The 26,833-nt window shown below is 42.9% G+C and overlaps 1 protein-coding gene across 6 annotated transcripts; it reads right to left on the bottom strand.

Moving 5' to 3' along the window:
* Positions 1-62: 62 nt before the first annotated feature.
* Positions 63-25,816, bottom strand: LOC108042327 (elongation of very long chain fatty acids protein AAEL008004). Of its 6 annotated transcripts, XM_044457209.1 has the most exons (11): positions 25,558-25,816; positions 8,511-8,776; positions 7,237-7,319; positions 6,956-7,063; positions 6,702-6,782; positions 5,905-5,988; positions 5,013-5,069; positions 4,822-4,927; positions 4,614-4,750; positions 4,402-4,557; positions 63-1,796 (listed from the first exon to the last, which is right to left on the bottom strand). In XM_044457209.1, exons 2-11 carry the CDS (start codon positions 8,566-8,568, stop codon positions 1,446-1,448), a joined length of 1,221 nt encoding a protein of 406 aa, XP_044313144.1. In that variant the 5' UTR covers positions 8,569-8,776; positions 25,558-25,816; the 3' UTR covers positions 63-1,445. The 6 variants fall into 6 exon arrangements, with proteins under 6 accessions (XP_044313144.1, XP_044313143.1, XP_044313139.1 ...); XM_044457208.1 differs by lacking the exon at positions 5,905-5,988 and having other exon boundaries at positions 25,558-25,815; XM_044457204.1 differs by lacking the exon at positions 6,702-6,782 and having other exon boundaries at positions 25,558-25,814.
* Between the last annotated feature and the right edge of the window lie 1,017 nt (positions 25,817-26,833).

The raw sequence follows: 26,833 nt of genomic DNA, 5'->3' as shown, positions 1-26,833 counted from the left end.
TAATGGGAATTTTACTCAAAACGGCGCTGATAGATTACCAAAATAATTCACGAAGAAAATAATTCAGTTTAGTGTTTTTATTGAAAAAATTCTCCACTCCATTTTCACCTAATTTTCTACACATGTTTTTTTTTGTATTTGTATAATAATAATTACATAGGTAATGTTTACATACTGCTCCACAAAAATGGCTATTACGCATACAAAACGATTTGCAATTGCATACCTATAGAACCTAGAATGTGGGACTTACAGTCTATTTTGTTTTTTTTTTGATTCCAACAATTTACTGATTTTTATGCTCGGTTTTAAGTGTATCGATCTTATGGTTATTCCTAATTGTGTTTGTTTTTTGTATTTAATATTGATGTTGTGTGGATGTTGTTGGGTATGCACCATTAATAAAGATCAAAAGATGGAAAGCTATCTCGCGATTTCGGATTTAGTTTAGCGGCATAATTTATTTGTAATAAATTAATGAAACTTTGTATGGGATATTTTATAGCCTGTGATGTTTTAATGTCTTCGTACATTATTTTTTCTTTTGTATACTTTGAAACGTTTTACAAAATTTGTCGAATACTCGCATTTGTGGTTTTCTGTTTAACGTAAATAGTTTTTGACTATTTCTGAATGACTTTTATTTTTAACAATTATTGTGCCTAATTTTAAATTACATTTTTTGCTCTATACATTTACAAAATCTGCCATTGGCTGCTGCTTTTTTTTAAGTTTATTTGAATAATATATGTATATGTATGCATATACACATATATATATATTAAATTCTAGGCTTAAATAGTTGAATTCCTTGCTCACACACAAACTAAGTGTGATAAACATTAGCTTTAGTTTTAAATTGTTTATGCTGGGCTTCAGTTTATGTTATCGTTTAGTTGAAATCTTGTTTTGCGTATGCTGGTTTTTGTATTATACAATCCGCTGGGGTACTTATGATAAGTAAGCTTTGTACAACTAAAGTAGTTTAAAGAAAAAGAAGCAACAAAACATATTTAAAATAGTACTCTAGAAGAATGGGTGCATATGCATTCGCAATGCCTATACATTTGCATATGCCACAATATGTATGCAAGCATACTATTAGCATATTTTAATGTTCGGGTGTATGGATTTGCGGCTGTGGGAGCATATTATTTGCAATATCGGCAAAAGCACGGACTGCGGGTCCTGGTAATTTGGGTGTCGCCCTCCGCTATCCGCGCTTGCTGAGCATTCTGTCCCAAATGCCTATGAACGGGTGTCCTTGTGTGGAATTTTGAATGTGGATGGTCTGCGATGTGGAGTAGTGAGTTGAAGTGAAGGTGTGTGTCTGTGGAAATGACTCGTGGAGCTCCGCTCTTTCCCGGGGAGTGGAATCTCCTGGCGCTGCTGGCCCTCGCTATGTCCTAAGCTCTGTGCTGGCGCCGCCCCACTGTGCTCCGATATTATTTCGGCGTCTTCCGCTGTTTTAGCTCCTGCGAGGCGTCGTCCAGGAGCTTGGTGGCATATCCGTTCGTCAGGAGCCCGCCGTTTGCCCCCTTGTGCGTGCTCCCGTTGGCCGTCGCCATCGAAATCGACCCGTTGCCGTTGGACAGCTGCTTGTAGCCGTTGGCCAGGCCGTTCCCGTGGCCATTGCTCAGCGGAGAGCTGCTCCCGTTGGCCTTCGACACGGGCGTCGCGGACGCCAACGCCTCCGCTGGCTGCGGCATGGCCAGGTCGTCATGGGCGTTGATGCTCTTGCAGTAGCCATTGGGCTTTGCGTGTCCGTTGGCCAGCGCTGCTGCTGCGTTCTTTTTCTGCAAGAGGTGCGGATCGGGTGAAAAGATTAGTGGCAACTCAATGTACTCTAAACAGAATGATATGGGGTGTTTACATGATAAGTGCGGAACTATTTTATATAACACCGGTCGAGAAGGCCAAGACTAAAAGCTAATGATTAGAAACGGATTTTAACTCTGGATTGAACTAGTCTTTAGAAAATGGAGAGCTTAATTAAAATAATTCCTTGTGAGGCACATATTATACCCTTGCAGAGGGTATTATAATTTTGGTCAAAAGTGTGCAACGCAGTGAAGGAGACATTTCCGACCCTATAAAGTATATATATTCTTGATCAGGATCACCTCCTGAGTTGATATAGCCATGTCCGTCTGTCCGTCTGTCTGTTTCTACGCAAACTAGTCTCTCAGTTTTAAAGCTATCGAGTTGAAACTTTGCACACAGCCTTCTTTCCTTTGCACGCAGTATATATGTCGGAACGGGATCGGCCGACTATATCCTATAGCTGCCATATAACTGATTGATCGGAAATGCCATAACTTTGGTGTTTGTAATGTTAGGAAGTTGGGATTTTCTATCGGTTTTATATTTGGCCAATCAATCCGACCTACCAAATTTCATAAGGATCGGCCGACTATATCCTATAGCCGCTATATAACTGATTGATCTGAAATGCCATAACTTTGGTGTTTTTAAAGTTAGAGAGTTGGGATTTTTTATGAGTATTAAGAATGCATCATATGAATAATTTTGCAGAATATAATTTACAGAGTATTCTGCAAGGGTATATCAACTTCGGCTCCGCCCGAAGTTAGCTTTCCTTTCTTGTTTTACTTTATGATACTTCAAAGTACAGATAGAGTCCTTTAGAGTCATTAAAGTTTGGTCCTGTACAAAAAAAAGACTATGTTTTTTCCGTCATTAAAAGCTGATTCAACACAAAAGCTTTGTACAAAATTATATAAAAATACTTTCTTTTCATCTTAATTGATTAACAAACTTTTTAGATCCCTAAATAATCCAAGGGAATATTAACTTTAGATGATGATTTATGATTTAATGTGAATATATGTTTTCATCCATCGAATTTTATTTTTCAAACAACTACCGTTAAAAGCAATGAAATTAAAAAAGCCGATCAAAGAGGTTTTTTTAACTTTATCGAAATAAAATATAGCGAAAACGACCCCTTTCTCTATTTTGGAGATGGAATTTCTGACAAAATAATCAGTAACAAAATGGAATGCTCTTATGAAATGGGCAATTTGGTTTAACGACCTTATCATTTATGTTATATTTTTTGAGTTATCGTTCGTTGTGTTTATACGATGGGACGCATGAATCAACAGTTGTTACAGTCTACATGTTTTTCTGCGATTCAAGGTTTTAGAATCAAATTCGATCTGAAAGACCCAAACTAGCATTATAGAAAGAATGTATGAAATTCAACAAAACAAAAAGATGCATCTAACTTCGGCAAGTCGAAGTTTTAATACCCTTGCAGATTGCAGTGCTAATTTATATTTTGGAAAGAATTAATTTTTTCCCTGCGCGATATTTCCCCTGAGACATATATTGAAGGGATACATAAATTAAAAAATTAAACAGCGAATTGATGGCAACTATAGGTTACAGTCGTCCGATCGGCTGGATTTTTAACATGATCAGTGTACATATAAAAATTGAGAAAGCTCGAACAATCTATCTTTTATAACCGTATGGTCAGTATGATGGATATATGGCAGCTATGAAAACACTAAAAAACATAATTTGGGCAAAAACCAGCGATTTGTACTCAATTTTAACATGATTGTTCAATTGGAGCTAGACGATATTGACGTCCGATCAGTCACTACTGTAGCTAAGTATAGTGCGTTGGTAAAATGTTGATTACTTTAGGCCAGCTCATCTAATTCTACTAACCGATTTTGTCTAGCCCGCAAGTGGGCCACCTCGCTAATTATGCAATGATGTGGGTCTTATCTACATCTCCCCATGCCTATGTATCTGAATCTGTCTGTATCTGTATCTGTATCTGTATCTGTATCTGTGCCTTTGTCTCTTTTTTGCTGCCCCTGACTCTGAAGCTGTTGGTATTGTCTTTCCGTTTAACTTTCACTCGGGCGATGCGAAGCTCTGTGGATGCTGTGTGCCGAAACGAAGCCGGTTAACGATATTTACCACCGCTCGGTGTTGGAGCCCCAGCTTTGAGCCCAGCTCCCAAATTCCCAGAGACCTACTTGACGAAATCTTGTTAATGAATTTGGACCACAGCATCTCGCGCATTTGTAATCGGCGGCCGCAAGGTGCAGTGCAGGTAATGATGATATAACCGCGTTTGCCTCACAGCGTCGGATCGCGTCGTTTTGGTTAGGTATTCGTTTTCATTTTCATTAACACAGACCGGAATCTGAAACGCTGGTCGCCTCACACCGCCCCGCGGCACGTCGCCCCGGGCAACGTGGGAAGCTCGGGCCCCCAGACTCGAATTGATAATAATGGAGCCGCCACTTTGCGGCTCTTAGCCGATCTGATCTCGGCCAGTGATGAAAGGGCCGTTAGGGCCACTAATGTGGGAAAGTGCTAGCTGGAGGGGGGCGCCATTTCCGGGCGGAGACTCACCATCATGCGGCTCCTGTAGGCTGCCTTGTAGAACTCGTTGAACAGGAAGAAGAACATGACGGCGTGCATGCCGATCCACCAGACGAACGCCTTCGGGTAGTTGCAGTCGATGAAGAGCAGCTGGAAGGCGTGCACCATGATCAGGATGAACTGGACCTGTGAAAGCGGGAGGTTAACTGTGGAACTGGCAGGGTTTCGGCACGGCAGCTCACCATCTGCAGGGTGGTCAGGTACTTCTTCCACCAGAGGTACTTCTGGTACTGCGGGCCCATGGCCGAGAACATGTAGTAGGTGTACATCACGATGTGAACGAAGGTGTTGAGCAGGCCGAAGAAGGTGCTGTGGCCACCTGGAGATGGGGAAATCGGGGTGGTCAGGGAGGTGGTCTGGGGACGTTCGAATCCCGCCGCTGCAACTCACCTGGGGTGAATTTCACGCCGAACCAGACCGACATGGGCATGCAGCCGTGATGGATGACATGCAGCGTGGTCACCTGGCTGGTCTTCTTGCGCAACACGAAGAAAATCTGTGGCGACGACGCACAACAAGTTGATTTATGAATGTAATTATCAAGCGCAGGCTCGCGGCTGGCTCTTTGATCTGTCACTCACCGTATCCATGAATTCTGTGAACTTCGAGAAGTAGTACCACCAGCAGGCATGAACCATCTGATTCAGGGAGAGAGGTATTTTATTAGCGCGGTGATAGAGAGTGTTGTTTGTAACATTCGTTTGGACTGAGCTTGCTTTTGCGCATTCCTATCCCAATCCAAGGAATGGTATAGCTCTACATGTTAAACAAATGCTGTTTTTCAATCTGAAATCGCCATTCATTACAATTGGAATTGGGACGCGCAGACGTGTCGGTTCCACCGGCAACATATCTAGACTCTTTTCATGACTACTGTTAAAAAATAATCAAAGTCCATTCAAACACATATGCAGACTCCTCGGGCCATAAAGAAATAGTAAAGAGAGCGTTCGAGATTCAGTAGGGTTATAGATTGTCTTTCAAAGGTGTCAAACAAATCTAACGTTAATCGGAACAGAGGGGTGGTAAACATTCAATTAAGAAAACAAGTCATTTAGTTTGGTTTAGATATATTACGGAGTTAAGAGACAGATATATGGATATATCGAAGTCGGATCCTTGAATCTAAATAGTTTAGTTCGGAGATAGTAAAAACGTTGACAGTTATGTACGGTTTACACATGCTAAAATCTGGGTTAGCATCCAAGTTTCGGGGTTAGCACTCGTTATTTGTTAGGATCTAAGCAAAAGCCCTTAACCCCACCACATCATAAATAAGATGTTGTGACATAATGAATGGCCCTTCTCCATGGGTACTACTATGTATATCTACAACTATGGGTAAATTTGCGTATGTGATTATCTATAGTTATTCGTGCACTCAAACCAAAATGGAAATAAAACGTAAGCAGAACTCTTATCTCTATTGTTATCGTAATCGTTATCTTACTGCTCGTGGCGGTTAACACGTACCCTTAACGTTCTAGGATTATTACTATAGTCGACTGGCTGACATCGGAAGCTATAATGTCCAGTTAGCCAACCGGAAATGCCTATCTGCAAATGTAGAGCACAGAAAGTCACTTTTATATCTTCGCTCGGCTCTGGGTTTGAAGGATGATTCGTGAAGGATATATTTATTGGCATCGTCACCGGATCTTGGCCGTCGAAGAGTCTTTCAGGTCGATTGTACGTGGCTGTTGGCTATTTATACAGGTGCATGTTTGGCGTTGTGCGGGTTAGTGTGAGTAAGACAGCACTTAGATGGTAACAACTTAGGCCTAAACGCGATGTTATGAATATTTAAAGCGAAATTAATCACCAGCCTTATCTGTAGGTCTTGATTTTTTGTTCTAGCATTTATATACAAAACAAATCAGCAGCCAAGACAGATCAGGACGCTTGAGTCCTGCAAGTTAGGGTACTCGATTGGGATTAGTCAAAGTCGGCGCTGACGTCCTGTGCCGCCGAGAGTTATTTAAATATACACTGTGGACAATACGTAGTTAATACAAAGGGAACGACTACGAGGCGAGGCGTGGCTGGTTAATACTCCAAAAAGCGTTGGCTAGGTCAGTGGCCAAATCAAAAACAATACATTAGGATTAGATTAAGCAGAAGCCGCGCTGGATTGCCTGATTGCAGATATAGAATGGTACGCGAATAACTGCGGGATCTAGCGATTGCTCTGAAGTGGTCAAGGCAATATTGAGGTCTGCACAGACTTATACTTGTAGGTACTCTAGCACAATGCCATGCGGGCCACTTACTCTCCGGGATGTGGGACTATCTGTGTAGTCCACCGGCTGGCACCGGAAGCTGTACGAGCCCCACCAGCCGCCCATCAAGCACTAGAACAGAGACATTAGTAGCAAAAACAGATTATAACAACGTGAAAGTAAGAGGCATCCTCCGCGAGTTCACAAGTCCACAAGTCCACGGAGCGGTCCAGCGACGATGCCATGCGATGAACGAAGCTGCTGGGGATTTTGGGGAGAGTGCGGGGTGGGACGGGAATACCTACCTCGTAAAAGAGCCACGCGCTGAATACAACCTGTATGGCATTGTACATGACTAGTGTGTTCTGCAGATGCAGCGGCTTTCGATTTTCCATTAATCGGGGTCCCAGCACCTGTGGACGAGAGTTTATATCAGCCTTAATCAATGGCCCGCTGACTTTGAGGTGTTTTTCTTTGTTATCTCTAGTCGTAAACCGATCTAAAGCTCTATCAAGTGCAGGAGCGTTCCCATGCAGGTGGGACTTGGGCAGCTGGCAACTTAGCAGACCTGGAAATCCAAACTCACCTTGACCAGATAGACGTATGTTAGGCAAACGGCCAGTGTGGGGAATGGGGACGACATCATGGGCCAGCCTTTTGTCCTTGAGTCTGGGGAGTAGAGCCAAATAGTTAGAGAATTCACTGCTGTTTCGCGGCTGCCCTTGTCTAATACCAGAAACTACTTTAGCAACAACCCCCCATTGTCAACAGCGGAAGTTGCAAGCGTCTATAAGATAAGCGATCGTCGTGTTCTTATCACTTTTATGTCATTGCCAATGGCCCTGATCTGGTTCATTTCGCAGCTCGTCAACAAATATGTAGGTAAATTCAGCCCTCAGGACCCTGATAAGTATGTCTAGGAAAGAACTTCATTCCAATCACTTAACCTCGGAAATTACCTTTATTCCTCAATATTATTAATTAAATTAACTATACACCAAGAAAACTAAACTCAAAAATTCGACGTTTTAAGACAAAAAACAGGGTAAAATCATTTTATGAAGTAAAGTAAATTATTTTGAAAGTAATGGTTTAAAATAAATTTGTATAAAGCGTTCTACTTTTTAAAATCTTTCAGCCCTGTTTTGCACCTAACACGTTTGCTAATTTGCTAATCACAAAATGTAAATTAAAAAATAAAATGTATGTAAGTAAATGAATATATCTAGTTGAAAACAAAGATAATGACGTATGTTAGCTAAATGTATTTTTTACCAATTAGTTAATAAGCTCGGATGTCCCCATCTTATACTCTGTGCAATACCGTGACCTATAACAGCAAATACATATATATTTATATAGAAACATATGCACAGGTGCTGTCAAAATAAACAAACTCGTCTGAAAATATCTGAATACAGTATGTAAGAAATGGAGTATGAGCGTATAAACCATTCTGAAACATCATTTTACAGAGTTTTTCGTACTCGAAATTGGTTAAACATTAGAACTGTAAGGATATACATACTGTGGCCGATAAAAATACGTTCTCAACACGTGAATGAAATATTGACAACTCTTAAGAGAAATTTAGATATAATATAATAGTATCCACATTTTTTTTTTTGCCTACCCATTCTTTCCCAGCCGCTGCCCAGCTCTCTTGGCCAATTAGAGAACGGGTGTCAAAAATTATCTATCATTTGGCCAAACCCTCTGCCGTTTTCAGAGAGAAAAGCGGGAAGGGGAAGCGACATTGACTTGTTTCCTATGTTGCTGTTGCTGGTCACAGTCCGGCGGAATCAAGGTTAGCCAAATTAGCAAATAACTCCCCGAGCCCCGATCCCCGAGAATACTTACCACTATGTGAGTCTATGTATCTGCTTATGCTGTCGATGTATTTCATAATTAAGGCCATTGTGTTGCTGTGTAGTGGTTGGTGCTTTTTTTCGCTGACAGTGGAGTCCTTCTATTCCTTTACTTTGTAGTTGGTGTTCCTCGTTGATTGTACAATTAGTTTGGTGGTTAAAGTCTTGACTTTCAGGAATCGCGGCCTGCTTCTGATCTACTTGGATTCAGTGTTGGAAATTTAGCGCATTCAATGCGGGGCCAGGCGTGTTTTCGAACTGGAATAATAGATGATGTCGAGAAAGAGGTTAACATATTGTCACAAGTTAGTATTTAGGTAATGTGTCGCCGGTTCTTTGAACATACAAAGGTCAGAAAGTTATCGTTCCATTTATGATACTAATTTTCACTACCGATTCCAACTTAAATTGGACCCACCGACGACCCATATCTGCCGACCCTTATCAGCCCTCATTAAACACCCTACACCTTCACAAAAAGCCGCGAATACCCAGCGAGCAGAGACGAAGCCAAAGTCGGAGGCAGAATCGGAATGAGGTTAACAAACTAAAGACGAAAGCTGCTCAGTCAGCATTTGATCGGCACATTTAAATCTTGTTTATAATTGAAGGTTCTCGTTTTGAGTTCTGGCTTTTGTTTTATTTTGTTTTTTTTTTTTGACAGCGCGGAATTTATATCTCTTATCGCGGGAACGGTTATCGCAAATCGATAAATTGGGCGAAAGCATTAGCCAAAACAGTGAGCGTCAGCACTGGGGTATGTGGCGTATGAGTAATATTCGTGCCCAAAAAGTTCAAGGACAACAAGCGAACACTTAGCACTCCGCGTTGGTTGACTGGAGCAGTCTTTCTCTATTTTTCCTCACTGTCTGCCTCTTTTTTCGGAAGCACTTTAAATCGCCTGACGAACACAGCCCAAATATGCCAGAGCTCGTCCCAAAACGAATGAGTTATCAGAGGTAATTATGTATTTGAACAGCAGAAATGCGTCGATATCCATTGTTGGCTCCAATAAAAAATCTTCGGGTACTCAGTAGAGGAGAATTTCTTTCTACAAACACGCACACTCGCTCCATCAACACAATATACATTCTCCTTTTCCATATCGAGTGAGTAGCTTCATGTGCACATTACTCATACGTCGCGTGGTACGTCACGCAAGTGTATTGTAAATGTTTAATAATAAAGCATGTTTGTATGCCCACTAAAGGGGGCGTTTGGGCGATAATTAGGAAAACTGACGATACTGCAAAAGGGTCTCGCACAATGGCCTTGCGAACGGCAGGCTACTAAGAACATAATTAAACCCCTTCGAGGGCAGTCTATTGCGTTATATTCCAATCTCAACTGGGTGCGCCAGTATTAGCTGGTTTTGTGAGCAAATGTGTGGAGTCCACTTATAGGCGTTGGCCAGAAGGAGTAAGGGGTGAAGAAGCCAAGGACTACAAGTAAGGCTGTGTGAGGAACCCATAAATCATATTTAATTTCTTCTTTCGAAGGAATGGGTTTGATTGAATTGAACTCTCTGCAGAACAGGATATGAGAACTGAACAATTGAAAACTTAAGTTATACGTATTCATTATCAAGTTTCGAACTTTAAATTCAAGGGCGTTCATCCAGCAAGTTCAACTCAGGCTAAAGGCGGGAAGAGCCAATGTTTGCCGAGTTGATGGGCTTAGCAAGCAATCGACGTCGAAACAAACAAACAAACACCTTTGCCAAATAAAAAACCAAAACCCCGACAAGAAAGTAAATTGAGCCACTGCCACCGAAAAGCCAAATTTAAACTAATTCAAAGTCAAAACAGGCGATACGAAGAAGACACGGCTACGGGCGGAAAATGCTGTCAACAATGAAAGCATAAGAAACTGGCACGAGCTTAGTGGGCGGATGGTGGGTGGTGGGTGGTGTGTGGTGGGCGGCAGGTGCACAAGGTCTGGCAATAGCTGGGCTTTGCCTTCGCCTGAATTAAAAGGGTTGAGGGTGGTCGCCCACCTCCGAAAACTTGCAGAAAGCGCACTAAAAAGCGATGGCAGCAGCAGTAGCAGCAGCAGCAGCAGCAGCAGCGACTTAAAGCCATGCCAAATATTGCTGTTTCATTGACCTGGTTTTGTTGTTTTCAGCTGCTTCTCCTCGCTGTAAGCCCACACAAGAGCCGTTCCGGAAAGCGTGAAGCAACAATGCACACATGGGCATGCAAGGGGACACCCGAACCGACCACCCCAGAGTTGGCCCATTCAGCAACACGCCGCCAAACCAAACCAAACCGGCGTCAGCCCAGGCGCCACGTTGCCCCAAACTCATCACGTGATTCCGACTAGGGTTTCTCTTCGCCTCTGGCTTTTCTGGCGCTTCTCGCTTTCCTCGCTTTTCTCGCTTTTCCCTTCGCTCGTGCGCAGAGGCTCGCAGCGCGTTTCTTGAATGAAAAAGGCGGCCACGAGAGCAAACCACCCGATTTCTGGTTGTGGTGTCTGCTGCCTGGCAAGGTACTGCGGATGTGGGCAGGGTGTGGATGGGGTTGGAAGGTGGGGGATGGTGTCTGGTGTCGCGTGACTCACCCGACGCACCTTCGACTTCTTGGCCGGGCCAAGAAAGCCGCCCGCTTGGCCAGAAGCGTAATGCCCGCCCAACACGCCATGAATGACGCCGAAAGGGCGCGTGGCGCTTGGCGCTTGGCAGTTGTCACAGTTGTTGACACAATGAATTTCGGAGGCACTGGGCCTCCCCATGCAGAGAAGGTGTCATGAGCCTCCTGACACCTACATTCCCGTTCGCATTTCCATAGGCTATTGATTTTCGCATCTAGTAGATTTTCCTGCTGATTTCCACACAGCTCAGGCACCCTTGAGTTGGCCCAAAGGCAGGCTTGAGTGATTGGCACATAAGTAATTGATGCCACTGGTCAAGTGATGTTGACCCCAAGCTGTTGCCAACAACACGAAACTTTGACATTTGTTCATCGAACTTTTGATGCCGGAGCGTTGCCTCTCCAAGTGGTCGCGTGTGTGGGAATTGCATCAGGGCAGCCGGTTCTTAAATGTCATTTGGGTTTTACGGCTTTGCAGTTTGTCAAATTTAACAAGCCTCATTTGTATGCGTATTTGCCATTCACCAAAATTTGAATTCGGATAAAAGGTTCAATCACTTTCTCGCAAGCAAATCGAAAGACGTCGCATATTTGCATATAATTAATTCATAATTAATTATCAAATATACTATGTAAATGACAAGCTGTTGCGCAAAAGCTGATCGACGACTGTCTCGAAATCTTTCGGTCAGAAGCAAGATCCCGATAAGCAATTTTTTCTGGATCGCAGAGAGTTATCTTGTTTCGATTTACGATTTTAACATTATCTCGTCTCGTCGTGTCCAACGACCGTTGAAGAGACACGAGCCGAGAATTTACCTTGTTCGCTGCACTTGACGGCTTTGTGTTTGGTGGATTCCCAACAAGCCGGAGTAACAACAGTCCAGCACTGGAGGCGATTGGCGGGCGTTACTCCGAGGTAATCACGGGGGGTAAGTGCTCAACGATTATTGCCGCAATTGTTGTTTGGCTGCGCCCACTGCTCGGCTTAGTGGGCCTTGCATTCCGGGTTTAGCACCGAGATGTGTGTGTGTGTGGATAGGTGGCTCCGAAATGAGTCCTTCGAAACACGGCCGCAGCTGGGATCGGACTTCTTCGAACTTCGGCGTGTGTTTTCGCGACGGGGCGAGAGGCGGGAAGTGGGCGGCGAGCGGGACAGAGGCGAACCGTCGACATCGACTTGCGGAGCACGACTAACTGGCTGCCACGGCGACTGACGAACTAAGGCCGCTGCGGCTCAGTCGCGGCTCAGCCGCAGTCGCAGTGGCAGTCGCGGTCGCAGTCGCAGTCGAACTCGTATTCGACGTCCAAAAAGCCGAGCTTGCGGAGCTGGCTGCGGCGTTGGCGTTGACGCTGGCGGGCCATTACGAATTAATACTCATTTCTTTGCATAGATTTCCTTTGTGAACTGGACGGAGGTGGGATGATGACTCTTAATTGTGGACCGTTTGGTCGGCTGCAGGGGAATTCGCAGTGCGTTGGCTGGCGGACTCCCGGCTGCACCACTCCCTTCGATTGGGAAACCTCGCTTTTCGAAAAAGACCTAAATGAAGATAGTCGGCGAGCGCTGACAACAGGTGAACACCATGCGCTGTCGCAAGAACGACGCTCGACGCTCCGCGCCGCTCGGCTTTGCGTGAGGCAAGGGCCGCCGCTTGATCATGATCGATTTCAGTGGCAGGTGATGGCTCGCATACCAAATCAAAGCTCCGCACTTGTCGATCAATTAATTATTACGGCATTTCACACATACTCACACCGGGACGGGACGGGATGGCCTGGGTTTTTTATGGCTTTCGGGTTTTCATTTCACGTTTCTCTTTTGCTTTTTGTTTTTGGGACTTTTGCGCTCAAATCGAATTCATGGTCAAACTGTTTACGAATGTGTGTCGCCAAAAAGAAGCCACAGCAGCAGGCAACGCGGGCAACGAAAGGCAGCAAACAACAACAGGTTGACCTGATGAAATGGAAATTGAAACGCGTTTTGTATTTTGACGCAATAATCTATTTCGGCCTTTGTTATTTATTGGGTCGCCCAGTAGAGAAGAATGCCATTTCATAATTTCGAAACGCTGCTGTCTCTGTTTTCTAAGGCGGCCCACACAGCCCGCGAAAATATTCAAATACACAGTCTAACCTCCATAACTTAAACTTTCCTCATTTTCCCACTCGATTATGTCTCCATAATTCAAACTTCCGCAGCTAAATCTTTTAACTTGAACACGTCTTATTGAAATTGTATTCGTGCAACCGAAAGGCATGCGACAGAAATCAATTTACGTATCTTGGGGAAAATCAAATTTGTAAAGTCGTGCATTGATTAATTAACCAAAAACTAACACATTTGAATCTGTTTGTTTGAGTCAGTTGTTTAGAATTGCTCAATAAAACTTCATCTTAACGGAAGTACCCTTAGGGAATTCACAAAAAATAGTTTTATGGAAATTTAAGGAGAAAGTATTAGCAAAACAAAAATAGCCAAAATGTTGAGTATACACTAAGTAAACTAAAATTGAATCCATTTCTGAGAACTTCTGAAATCACTCACTGATTACCATTTAGTTAGAAATTTCAAAATACAGTACTTAGAACTATATTCTCAATTGGGCGTAAACAATTTTCTTGTATGGCTTTATAATTTTGAAGTCTTTATCTGTAGGTTTCCTAATCAGCATTGGTGTTAAGGGGAAACCCTTAAGATAAACTAACCACCAACTCAAAGCTTTTAGATCGGTGGGTGGATTGTGGATTGAGTTATGGCAGTTCGAATGCGGTGTGTTCAAACACACGTATATTGAGTTGCAAGGCGGGCATGCATTTCGAGCGGGAGGTGGGCGGTGATGGCAGTGGGCGGGACGAGCGTTTCCGCTGGCAGATTGATTCGAAAGCGGGCGGCAGCGGAGACTTGTTGAGGGGTCAGGTCGCCCCGCTCGCCAGCCGCACTTTCTCCGCCCCTCTCGGCACTTTCGCAACCGCTCTTCGGCGCACTGCTCTGCTCTCTTGCGACTAAGAGCAGGGGAGCAGAAGAGAGAGCGGTTCCTTTGCTTTGGGTGCGAGTGGGAGCGGAGCAGAGTGTCTTGGAATTATGTCATATCTTTACACACATGCGTTACAACAACGTGACGATACTCGGCCGTTCTGTTGGGACTTTCCGTATCTGATATCTGATAGTTTCTGTTCTGGCCGGGTGCTTCCTAATCTGAGGTGGTCGTTATCACCTCGATTAGCTGGCGGCCCCTGCCCAAAAGCATTCCGGCTCGCGGGTGAGGGGGTAACAGCGAGAGGGACAGCAAGATGTTTTCTGTATTTTCTACACTTCCAGTGCTGGCAGTCGCCGCACTTGGGTCAATTAAAGTCGAAAAGCCGTGCAACGGGGCTAATTGGACGTTTGGGGCACGGGCCCGGGGGTCAGGGTGCAGCATTAACTGGTTCCGCCTGACACAGCTACGGCTGATTTGGCTGATTTTCTGATTTTCGGGGCCGAAGACGACACTTGGCGCCTGTTACGTGGTATCGGTATCTGCCACGCGCAGCGCAACCGACGCAACACACAAGGACACTTCACTGACACAAGGAACTGCACGCACCGAACTGTCGGACAGCCAAAAGCCAGGCACTAGCACTCCAAATCGAATCGAATCGCCATCAAAATCAAAATCGGAATAAACACTTTACTTTGAGTTCGTTTTGCAGTGGTAGTATCTCGGCAGCAGACTAGGAATTTGGTGTGGAAATCGCTCTGGCCTGACCCAAAAAGCGAACCAGACGAGGAGGCACAACCCAAAGCGAAATGCGAACTGAGGCCCGTTGCTCTGCCGAAGAGCGGGCGAACCCCGAATCCGAAAGCCAGCCGCTGCCGAAGAGAGCCGGGCACAGCGCCAAAGAGATACGAGCAGATGTGTATCTGTATCTGGTGGATGACAAGCGGCAAGAAGCAGACCGCCTGGGCAACCGATATGAAATGGCAAGGCGGGCAAGAAGAAGCACCAGCTGTCGCAGCGGTACTTTGGCGCTCGGTCTTGCGTCACGCGCTGTCCAGCAACACCAACGTTCTCTGTCTCTCTCTTTTCTCTCGCTGTATCCGCCAGATACATTGGTTAAAATACCGGCTGTGCTCTTAGGCTGCTGATAACGAATCTGGGCCTCTCTTTGCCACTCTCTGCTGCCAGGGTTGCCATCGCTCGAAGTGCCAGCTGCCGCCAAATAGGTAAAAGTAACTGACGTGAGTGAGGTGAGAGGTACGGCTCAAAAAGAACAACACTGGGTACGGTACACAACGGCTCACATATGCATGTGTACTGGCATTATGTCATCACGAGCTTTAGTTTCCCATCCCACCCACACCTGGTCTCTCTCACTTTGTTGTCATTGCTTTCGGCTCGCAAATTGTTTGTAGTTTTCGGGTGTTGCTTGCTCTCGATTTGTTTTGAACCACCCCTTAACTTGAGCCCACAGACACAAAAACAAACACGCAACACAAATACATAGGCACTAAAAGGACACCACGGGTCAGTGTGTTTAGTTTTCGCCCTGCTCTTTTCCAAGGAAATGAACCGGAAATGATGTTACCCCTTCAGCACTAAAACAAATGCTCCCTGTTTTCGCCAAGCAAAATACATGCATATATGGTTGAAATTAACCACTTTAAATAACTTACTGGTCTTATCTTTGAGCATAATTATTTTAATTTTAATTATTTCACATTAATTAGAATAACAATATACTCGGTTTCTAATTTAAAAGCTTGAAAAGTCACAGTCAAACATTTAAAATAACACATGTAAATCTATTAAAAACGTGTGCATAAATGCATTCAATATTTGCATCTTTGTTAATTGACTTACATTTTGTTTAATTAATGCAACGCTCAGCACTCACTAAAATTAGTTTCAATTAATTGAGTGAAGTTGTGTTTATATGTTCAGGAACTACATATGTGCATATATGCAACTAGTTATTGTACGTTAAAATTGGCAATTAACCCAGCTAATAAAGATAAATACATTTGTAATTTATTTATTTTTTACATATGTAGTTATCCGATGTTGATATATCAAATTCTTTTTAAATCGAACTATATTTGATGTCAACAAAATAATAAAGTCGTTCAATCTCGATAAAATTTAAACTTTCTCTCAAAAATTATTTGAATAAAACCAGAAATTGTAAATTAAAAAGCCTAACGTAGAATGAGTGGTTTGTTTTGAAAACTTTTTTTAATTTGATTATATTTTTAACCAACTGCCACTAGTTATTGAACAGTGATTATAGTTTTTCTAAAGATTTTATGTCGTAGAAAAGTTTTTTGAAAGCTTATCCCTTTTCTTTTTAAAAAAAATCATATACATATGTAGGTAAGACATAACCAAACGTTGGTATGACTTTTGTTCGTATTTCTGGACGTATTACACCACACTGCCAATCGGCCTAAAGCGCTTAGTTAATTTCCATTCACGTGTAAAAATAAGAATTTAGTAGCTGTCAAATCTTGTGAAACCAAAGAGTTTTCTTAGATGCCGATTCGGGTTCCTGCCTGTTTATTTCTCTCTGGCCATTGGACTTTGCAAATTCGAAGCCAAGCCGAAGAAGTCAAAATAGCTTATCTACGTGATTGGGCTGTTCAAACTGCCCGATGGCCAGCGGCGCCTGCGCCCTTGACTCACTTGTGTTGGCCTGGCCCGGGCATGCGCGGAATACATATGGCGGGTGAGCAGCCACTGGCCATCGGGATTGGGATCGGACTGCGGTTATGTGAGGGAACGACGACTCCGCCCGCGGTCGAGCAAGGCGTTCGCCAAGCCAGCCCAGCATCCGGCTATAAGCTAATTTTAATTGCCGACTTTGTGGCCGCGGATGATGAGGCCGGAGCAACCGATATCGATACCAATGGAGCTGGAGCTGGAGTTGTGCAGGCATCGCAATACCTGGCTTCGATTTCGCCGTCGACGTTACAGTTACTTGACTGTGGCAACGCAGTAGCCACCGCTGGCGTTTCATTTACGAAACTTATTAATCGATTTATATGCGCCGACACAACACAGCGCAACACAACACAACACACGGGTAGGCGAAGCGACCCAAGCCAGGCAGCCCGAGAAACTTGACGCCACAGCACCATGGTGCATGCGGGACCAAGGTGAGATGTAGATTGGCCTTTGTGCCCGATCAACAGATACCGATTCGCGATGTCACACATCGGAGTGCAGCGCCAAGAGCCCTAAGCGCTTTGAGGGAATCCAGAAACTGGCCTAGATCAAGTTAGAACGTTATGGTCGACGACACGACTCTAAGATAAGTTTCCTTTTGTAGGCGATCGATTGAAAAAAAAAATTGTTATTTCTTAGGTAAGCCCTAAACTCACTTTAAGCTAAACTTTTACCAAGGAACCAAAATAATCGTTATTTTTATAATTTGTATATTTCAAAGAATACAGGGACACTTATAATTAATCTGATTTTCATACACACTCCGGGCAAGGGTGTAGGTTTCTTTGTATACCAGTTGGGATGTCTTTTAAACACTTTGCGGACAAAAGTAAATACATTTTTTTATTTAAGAGTTTAAAAGTCATTTATTTGACTATTATATAGGTGCTCTTTGATTATAAAAGTTGGTGTATCGGACCTTATATCCTTGAATATTACATGGATTCTCCTGCTAAAACTGATATTTTTATTCTGTGTAGCGAAGGCCTTTTATACTGGTAAACCTTTTTGGTAACATTAATTATTGTTATAATTTCAGTATACGTTTTTTTTTAAATTAATTCAAATAATTTATTATAAAAACTTTTAATTTGCCAAAACCTATTTTGCTCTGTGTAACCTTGGAAATTATTAAACAAGTCGTGTAATGATTAGGAAAAGTAAAAGTTTGCTACATTCTTAAGTTATCAGAGCTAAATTAAAATCAAATGATCAACCTGTATTTCAAACTATTCCACAAGCCTAAATATTGTATACCTTGAGACTTTTAGCACTTAAAGTCCCTTATGGTATACGTAACGGCGGAGCAGAGTTAGTTGGCATGAGCTTGGCACGTTTAGTTTTGACATTGTCAAACCAAAGCCCATAGAATTGTGGCCACTGGCCAGCGATAAAGGCGGGCCATTTGAACATGGGCGTTTGTTTGTCCATTGTTTTCTTACGAAACCGGCGTCATCGGAAAAGCTTTTGCGCATGCGCATCGGCATCGATTCGACGATCGGTTTCTTCTGCAGCTACATATGTTTTTGAAGCTCTACTTCCCTGCCATCGATTGTTTGCCTTCACAGGCCACCGTTATGGTCTCTGACGATCGCTTTTTATTTATTTATTGATTTTTTTTATTGCGCAATAATGCAGTATTAATTGGATCTTGAAAATGTTTTGTTCGATCACTAAAAAATAGTTTGGCACTTGGTGTCCAAGTATACATATATGAATAAATATAAAACAAAAAAATGAAACATATGTTGATTACAATTAAAATATGCCCTTTGTTCTGTTAAAAGAATGTTTAAAAAGCTTGGCAAAATTGAATTTTTAGAAAGAATGCTTTTCATTTTAATACCCTTGCAGAGAGTATTATAATTTCAGTCAAAAGTTTGCAACGCAGTGAAGGAGACATTTCCGACCTTATAAAGTATGTATATTCTTGATCAGCATCACCAGGAGAGTCGATCTAGCCATGTCCGTCTGTCCATCTGTCCGTCCGTCTGTCCGTGCGCCCGTTTCTACGCAAACTAGTCCCTCAGTTTTAAATCTATCTGCTTGAAACTTTCCTAAAAGATGTCTTTTTATTGCAGGTAGTATATAAGTCGGAACGAGCGGATCGGGCGACTATATCATATAGCCGCCATATAACTGATTGATTGGAAATGCCATAACGTGTTTTTAAAGTAAGGAAGTTGGGACTTTTTATGAGTATTAAAAATGCATCATATGAATAATTTTGGAGAATATAATTTACAGAATATTCTGCTAGGGTATATCAACTTCCCCTCCGCCCGAAGTTAGCTTTCCTTTCTTGTTAACCATGAAATATATTCTTACAAAAAAGGTTGAATGGGTACATATATTGTGGCTTTAATTAGTCATCAATTGTTCTTCGATTAAAATTATTATTATTCATTAAGCACTATCTAACAATTAATTTAACAATTACAACTTAAGCTACGGTTTTTTATATGCGCAAAAAACTTGCTTATATGCCCAGTATGATTGTTTTATATAACTTAACGAAGATTTTTAAACTTTATCAAAACATTCTACAGTTATATTACTTATCACCTCAAGGGCATAGAATAAATTACCATTAGCATTACTTTTTTAATGACAATGGAATGTGCAATAATAATTGCAATAGACACAACACAGTATACAAACTCATTAATTAAAAGTTATATTGACTAAAGGCGGAAATTCTCATGTTCCTCTCCTTTTCTGAGACAACTGAAAGGAAAGTTCAACAATTTAATTAAATACCAGTTTAGTGATGTACTTGAGAATATTAATCTCAATAATCTCAAAATAAATTAAAAATTCGGAGCAATTGGTTTTATTTTGACTATCTAAAACTAGAGATAAGAAACAACTTTATGATTATTGCGCCCTCTGGTTGGCCAAAGGCCATAGCTCATAAGACTACTGTGCCACAATTAATTTTCAATCATTTAGATAAGTTTTTTTGGACTTTTTGGGCAGGTGAGTTTTCAGCATTTCGAGAGTTTCCAAAACAAAGCTACTCGGCGCTTGAGCCACGTAAATTGCACAATCCGATAAGTTCTCAGCTGAAAGCAATATCACACGCGACGACATCGCAAAATATAATTAAATATGCTGCAAAGACCAAAATAAAGAGCAATGACAAAGGCAAAGACATTTCAAAGACAAAAAGAAATCTATTTAAATTGGACTTAAGTTTGGCTTGACTTTTGGGGAATGTAGGCATTGAGCCATTGCACAATAGTCACGTCACCGCAATAGACAAAGCACAGAGCCACCTTTCAAATTGAAGGCTTAGTTAGCTAATGTGTGGTAATGATAATGATTAAGCTTGGCAAATACCCCAGCCGTCGAGTATGCATCGTCGGATCCCAGACTCTTGGCCTGCCATCGCCACCGAAAGTGACAGCCCAACGCTGATGGCCCAATGGAATCCGAGTCCCAATCTCGGCCCTGACTGTGACTTTCTCGACGTTCCGCGTCGGTGGCAATTGTACTGACAATTCCACGGGCCATAAAACTTGGGCCCTCGCCACGGCTGCATTAAAGCGGTGACCCTTCAAGTGTCTTTGCGAGCGTTCTAGACCCTGAGATAGCCGTGAAATTTGGCCAAATATCTCGCCGACTGGCCACGAGCAGTTCGTATAGCCCACGCCCACCCAAATGTGGATCGGGCCAGCTGACAGATGAGACTGCGGCCCCCGGCAGCTATCATCTGGAGGCTGGAAATAAAACTCAGTCAAGCGTTTCGTTTTCGCAATTGCCAAGCAAACACAAAAGGTGTATGGAAATCATCAAAATAGTACTGGGAAGTCGCAGCAAAGTCGGAGCTGGTCGGCTTCTTAACCTTTCACAGATCCATTGCTGCACACACCCATGGGAATCGTGCGACGCGACTTCGCTGACATGGTAATCACGCCACAGGCGGAGCCGATCTTCGCCTGTTTGCCCAGATCGGGAGCTATTCACGTGTACTATCAACGCTTCCCAGGCCCAGACCCACTATTTGCCCCCAACACACCCAGCAAAGCCAATAAGCTCCGAACGGCGTTTCAAGAGGGCTGCTGAGGGCATTCGCTGCTCGGTATCGATGTGGATGTAGTATGTCTAGTTTTGGCCACTGCGAGTGTGAGAACATAATCGAAAGTTGTTTTCGCCGGAGGCGAACATGGCGCAATTTGTAGCTTATTTACGTCTAATAGGGACCCACACAGAGCAAACAAAGTTCATCTGGCGGACCGTTGAGCCGGAGCACTCGAGCTGTCCGGGGAAAATATTAAGTCAGCGGCTAACATCCGACTTCGACCGCAAGCCCCCGAAAGTCAAATATTGAAAGTATAGTCTGGGGGCGGGCAAAGGGCCTGCCTCCGGCGCACTTTGGCCCCGCTGCGATTACGAGACGTTAATCAGCAGTTAAATCCCGGGGCAGAGGCATTGATTAGTCGGCTGAGTCGCGGCAAAGTGCAATTTCATGATGGCATTTCGCGGATAATTATCTAATGCCAGTATCGAGTACCACTGGGCGTGCACTGGGAAAGGGACCAGCTGACACCTGTAAGATCCAGCTAGACTCGGACTATCATCACAAGGCTCCCAGTCATTAGGTTTTTTTGAGAAATAGCACTAGCAAGCTCAAGGTCTCCTCTCGCAATTTTATTCTGATACAGACATCGAGTGATACTTAGCGTGAATTAAGACAGGAACCACGTGACCCCTGCAACACGCAGTTAGACAAGAGAACCTCCCGAAGAAGGCAATATGCGATTTAGATGCCAATAAATGTGGCTAAATAGTCGCGATCCCAAGGCCTGCTCTTGGGCACATTTCTCACCTCGTCCCCCCAAGGTAACTCCGCTAATAGCCACTAATCTCTGTACAAACCCAGACCAGCTACGGCCCATATAGCCCATCCACAGCCACAGGCACAGCCACATGCACATGTGCGTGTGCTCATCTCGCGGCGCATAAACCCCAAATGAGCGTTTACGGACAGGCCAGATTGGCTGGAACATGGAACGGGCCCTCGGCCAAGACAATGCCAGCCAGGTCGGCAGTGGAGTGGAGTGTAGTGTGGGGGGATGGTCGGGAAAAAGCATCACTTTGGAGCTTTGTGGCTGGCTCTCGACAACTCAATCAACGCCGCTTGGTGGGGTCTTCACCGCCACCGCCATCGACATCGCCATCTCAGTCCAGCTCCATCTTTTGCCGCATTTCAATGTCAAAATAGCCAGGTGGAGAAGTCGGTGCTTTGTTGACAGATTTATAGCGAGTAAAGTAACGCGCAAACGAGCAAAATGTTCATTAAAAAGAAGCAGCGCAAATGCGTCGTTCGAGTACAATTGCCTTTGTTTTGGACACATTAGTCACTAATTTGGGCAGGTCTGATCACTTTTATTTTCGCCATGTCAAGGTAATGCTCGGTCTCAATGTTGTTCGCTGGCTTCGCTTCTTTAATCTCGCTTTGCTTCCGGAGCGACTGGATTTACGCTTTAGGCTCTCATCTCATTAATGCATTCAGAATTTTTTGCTGCAATGCGACTGCAATTCCATGCGAAAATAATTAGCGAATGAAAATCAGTTGGAGATACTGACGTACATGCAATATTCAATAATTATTTTCATGCATTAATTATTCTGCCTTTTATAGGAAACGAGACAAGGCTACAAAATATTGTAAGTGAAAGTTTACTTTTAATTGTAATATTTTGCGTAACAATTAGCAACCAATTTTGACCGTTCTTAAACTGAACCTATTTTGGGACTACAATAAGAATTTTTGAGTTGAAATTCACACTTCTAAAGATTAAACAAAATTAAACAGCTTCTAACCAGTTTTGTTATAATTTAATACAATCTTAATGTAGTTTAACTCAATGTGTCCCGAAACAATTTGGCTTTTAGCTTTAATATTATTAAGGCAAAGTTGGACTCATTAAAGAAAGCTTGGTGATGATTTTGTTTGTTATATACATTTTAAAGCTATATAGCCGTTCAATAAGAAATTTTCCTATTTTTTACCCTTGCTGAGGATAGGATAGATCTACCGCCTGATGCTGTTGATCAAGATCCCACTGGTGGTACAAATCTTAAACAAGCTGCCTTGTCGATTAACTTGTGAAACCATCAAACTAGAAGTGGCAATCTTTTTGGTACAATAATATTTTGTTGAATGTATTTAATATAATATTTAAAATTTGTTGGGTAAAAGGAAACATAGGTAAGACTCCCAAAAGTCGTTGGCAATGGGAAAAGAGAGCGTTTTAAATCATATGAAGCATATTTTATTTCCCGCAACAGAATGTATTATGGTAATTTTCGACCTGAAAAAATAACTATGTTAAACAGGTGTGTCACACATTTTGAACCAATTTATGCAAGATAGGTATCAGGTAATACTTCAAACTATTGCAGACATCATAAAAGCCATACTGTAATAATAAAACCAAAAAGAATAAATAAAATATGATTACATATAGCAGATTAACCGAAGGGATTAAGCTTGTGTTTAGCAATATAGAAGACTTCCGGACACATATGCAATCGCTCCTCATGTACGGAAGATTTTGTAATGATCAATTTGTTGTAATTTCCACTTCTCTTATTGGGTGTTGTTGTGGTTTTTCGTTTTGCTGTTTGCGCTTCGGCTCGCTAATTACGCCAATTTACTGGCAAGATTTTAAGCGAGCTCCGCCTGTTCACATATACTTTGTTATTGTTTCTGCATTGGAATGACCGAATGCATATAGCATATAGTGTCTACGAGTGTTTTATTTGATACGTGAATTAATCCGTAAGTAGGCCAACGGAGTGGGCGAAACATTGCGTCGAGGAAACTGAAGTTCAGAGTAAGCAGTTTTAGGAGCACAGTGCAGATGGAACTAGAAGCCGACTGATTCGGTTTTCGATCATTCGAAATGCGCTCAAACACCTCACGAACAACTTGTCAATACCTTTTGTCTAAATTGCGGAGATGTTTCTGATTGTGTTGTTGCTTCTGGTTGATTTGAAATGCCGCACACGTATACTTCGCACAGCAGACATAGGCGGACGAAATTCTGTTAATTGTTTTCATTAGTCACCACAAATCGCTGTCGGCCAACTGAAATTATAAGTAGCCATGTATATTTATGTGTCTGTGCCAGTATATTCCGTAAATATACTTATAAAGTCAGGCTTTACCGCGTAAAAATATATTTGTTGTTGAGAAACTCTTTGTAAAAATTATATCCATTTATAAAACGAAAATGTACATGTGCTTAAGAATATTTTAACTTTGAACGTTTTTGATTTCTGTATAAAGAGGAGCAACTTATATAATTGGATATTGCAATTTTAATCATTTTACCAACTTCCTTTCATTGCCTTTTGCCTTTTATTGTATATTTTAATGCAGATTTATCCGTGTATGTATATTGAAAGTACTTAGGCCTTGGCCAAAGCTCTTTTTATGGTTTATCTTTCCATATATTGGCTGGCTTTTTTGCTAGCCATTCGTTGTGGAAGCAGAGATCCTGTTCTAGACAAACCGACTATGTACATTATTTATAGAGAGTGAGCGGGTCTAAGCCAAAGTCGTGGCAAAGCCGCCGATTGCTAAACGTTTTAATGTTTGGCTACACTTTAGCTGACAACCTTTGGAGGCTTCTCCAGAGTCGACGGGCCTAAGATCTCGGATCTGCGATCTGAGGGGATTGGCGTGTAGCCTGTAAATTCTCTTGAAATGCGGACTACGTGCGTGGCATTCGAAGAACGGCAAGCGCAAAGAAACCCGGATGGTTTGCATATGTAAATGTCGAAAGCGAAATTCCCAGCTTACGATTTGAAAAGATTTGTCAACTCGGCGGCAGTTGTCAGGAAACGAGTAGCTCCGTTCTGCTTTAGAACAATGAACAAGCCCTTCTGGGCGTTTCCAGGCCGAAAGCCATCCCAATTAGCTGCCAACGCGGAAGCGGGCATCGGCCTAAAAGCAGTCATTACCATTATCGATATTGTCCGTCACGAGTCCTCGAAAGTTGTTCCCAAAAGTGGTTTACAACCTGTCCAGGGGAAAACCCAAGGGTACTTTTTGCTAGGATGCCCTGCGACAAGGCCAAAATCGGGGCATCGTAGGTCCGGTTTTGAGCGAGTCATTTCCGCACTTTTTGTTCAGCATTAACATTTATTTATTTATAGCGCAAGAAAAACCCTGTCAATTATTTGCAAGGGCGTGTAAATTGCGGGTAGTATGTCGAACTTTGGATCCAATGTCAACGGTTCACTGAGAAAATGACAGGTTATAAAATTTGACTAATTTTCATACATTTTGCATGGGTACTGGCATGCCAAATAACAAGTAAGATAATTATCGGCCGAATTGGGAACAGCACCTCGCAAACAGCTGTATAAAAGATAAACAGACCTCAGCTGATCGAGATTGGGAATAGCGAGGTGTCAGAGCTGCCACTATCTACTTTTCTCCCCTTCGAAATCACACAGGATATGTCCAGAATCTAAGGTTCAGCCCAGGATCTTACAAAGCTGCGCTTGCAAAACGGCGGCCAGCAGGGTTGCCATTGCCTCACAGCTGGACATGGACTCCCGATCGGCCAGGTAAATCGATTATCGCGGATGGTCAGTTATATATGTGCATACATATATAACCATTTACTTGGGGGCCGGCGGGAGGGAGGTATTTTGGTGTCCAAAACGGTTGTTGTGAACGGACAGTTGCAAAAGAGCGAGAAAAACACATGTGCGGACAACTTACCAACAACTCTAAAATCCGCAACTGAAGGCAGGCAGCAGTAGATCGGTTGGTAAATCACTGCAAACGGCAAACAGCAAACTGCAAACTGCAAAAGCGAAAACCGAAAACCGAAAACTGCAAAAACCACAACACACAAATTGCACGGGCCCGGACTATTTCACAAACTGTTGCCAAAGAACTTTGTAAAATGATTACTTTCGCAACGGCTTTTGCGCACACGAGCGACTGCGATTAGCGCGCGCTTGACTTCTGATCGAAAACTGAGCCGCGATCGCGCTGCGGGGCTGATTAAACGCGAATCGCGCGACGCAGACGTCGAATGTCGAGCGTCGATCGTCGATCGCCGAATGTCGACGCCGACGCCGACGACGACGCCAACGCTGCGCAGGCGCAGAGAATGCAAAGCCACCGATTTCGGTGTGGCTGTGGAAACTTTACGGTCAGCTCAGCGCCAAGTGCAGTGCGAAAACTTTCCGCGGCCGAGCGTCAAGTGCAGGGCACGAAACAAAGCAAACATTATAATTGCCCCGAGCCCCGGGAATTCGATCCCTGACCGTAAGACTCCAACCCGAACCCGAACCCAAATCCAATTCCAAATCCGAACCCTAACCCTAACCTGGTTTTTTCGTGCTCCTGTTGATGTCAGCGGCGGAGGCAAGGTTCAAGCACAGCCACCGGGGTAATATGCAGTTGCACTGAGCAATGTAAATAAATATTACCTGGTTTGGACTTCCGAAAAGCCCCGCGACACCTGGAATTTTTCCAACTTTTAGTCATCCGTGTAAACTACAGTGCAGTTACGTAGAAGATCTAGCTTATTTACATACAGATTTGCATGTTCCTATTGATTGATTAGCTAACGAAAGTTGAATTACGTTATACTACTAGAAAAATTAATCAAAATTTACCGAAATCTGTCGATCAGATCTTCAGATAAAATAATTGATAGAATAGACAAAAATAAATGGCAAAAATGTCAAAAAGGCTTAATATGGTCATAAACATTTACTTTTGGGTTATATTTTTTCAAAAATAAACTAATCGTAATTGCTAAAAATTCGTAGCCGATCTCTGTAGCATACATCCGCAGTGGGCGCCAAATGTTTTTAAAAAATCTTGTTCCTTTGCCAGACATAGGATTGATTTGATTTTGATTAAGCTCAAGGGATATAAAAAGAAAATATTAGGTAAAAAACCTTTGAAAAGCAAGAAAGGAAGCAAACTCAAGAAAGCCTAAGTTTGTATAACACAAATTTATAAATTATTAGATTTATAC

Source organism: Drosophila rhopaloa, unplaced genomic scaffold, assembly GCF_018152115.1.
Source record: "Drosophila rhopaloa isolate 14029-0021.01 unplaced genomic scaffold, ASM1815211v1 contig_155, whole genome shotgun sequence".
NCBI lineage: Eukaryota > Metazoa > Arthropoda > Insecta > Diptera > Drosophilidae > Drosophila > Drosophila rhopaloa.
This window is presented reverse-complemented; position numbering and strand designations above follow the sequence as displayed.

Excerpts from the sequence above, each read along its gene's own strand:
- LOC108042327 (XM_044457209.1), bottom strand. The coding sequence starts at position 8,568 with ATGGCCTTAATTATGAAATACATCGACAGCATAAGCAGATACATAGAC. Across the intron at positions 7,320-8,510 it reads ATACATAGACTCACATAGTG|ACTCAAGGACAAAAGGCTGG; the intron begins GTAAGTATTCTC and ends TCTACTCCCCAG. Across the intron at positions 1,797-4,401 it reads CCTACAGGAGCCGCATGATG|AAAAAGAACGCAGCAGCAGC; the intron begins GTGAGTCTCCGC and ends CACCTCTTGCAG.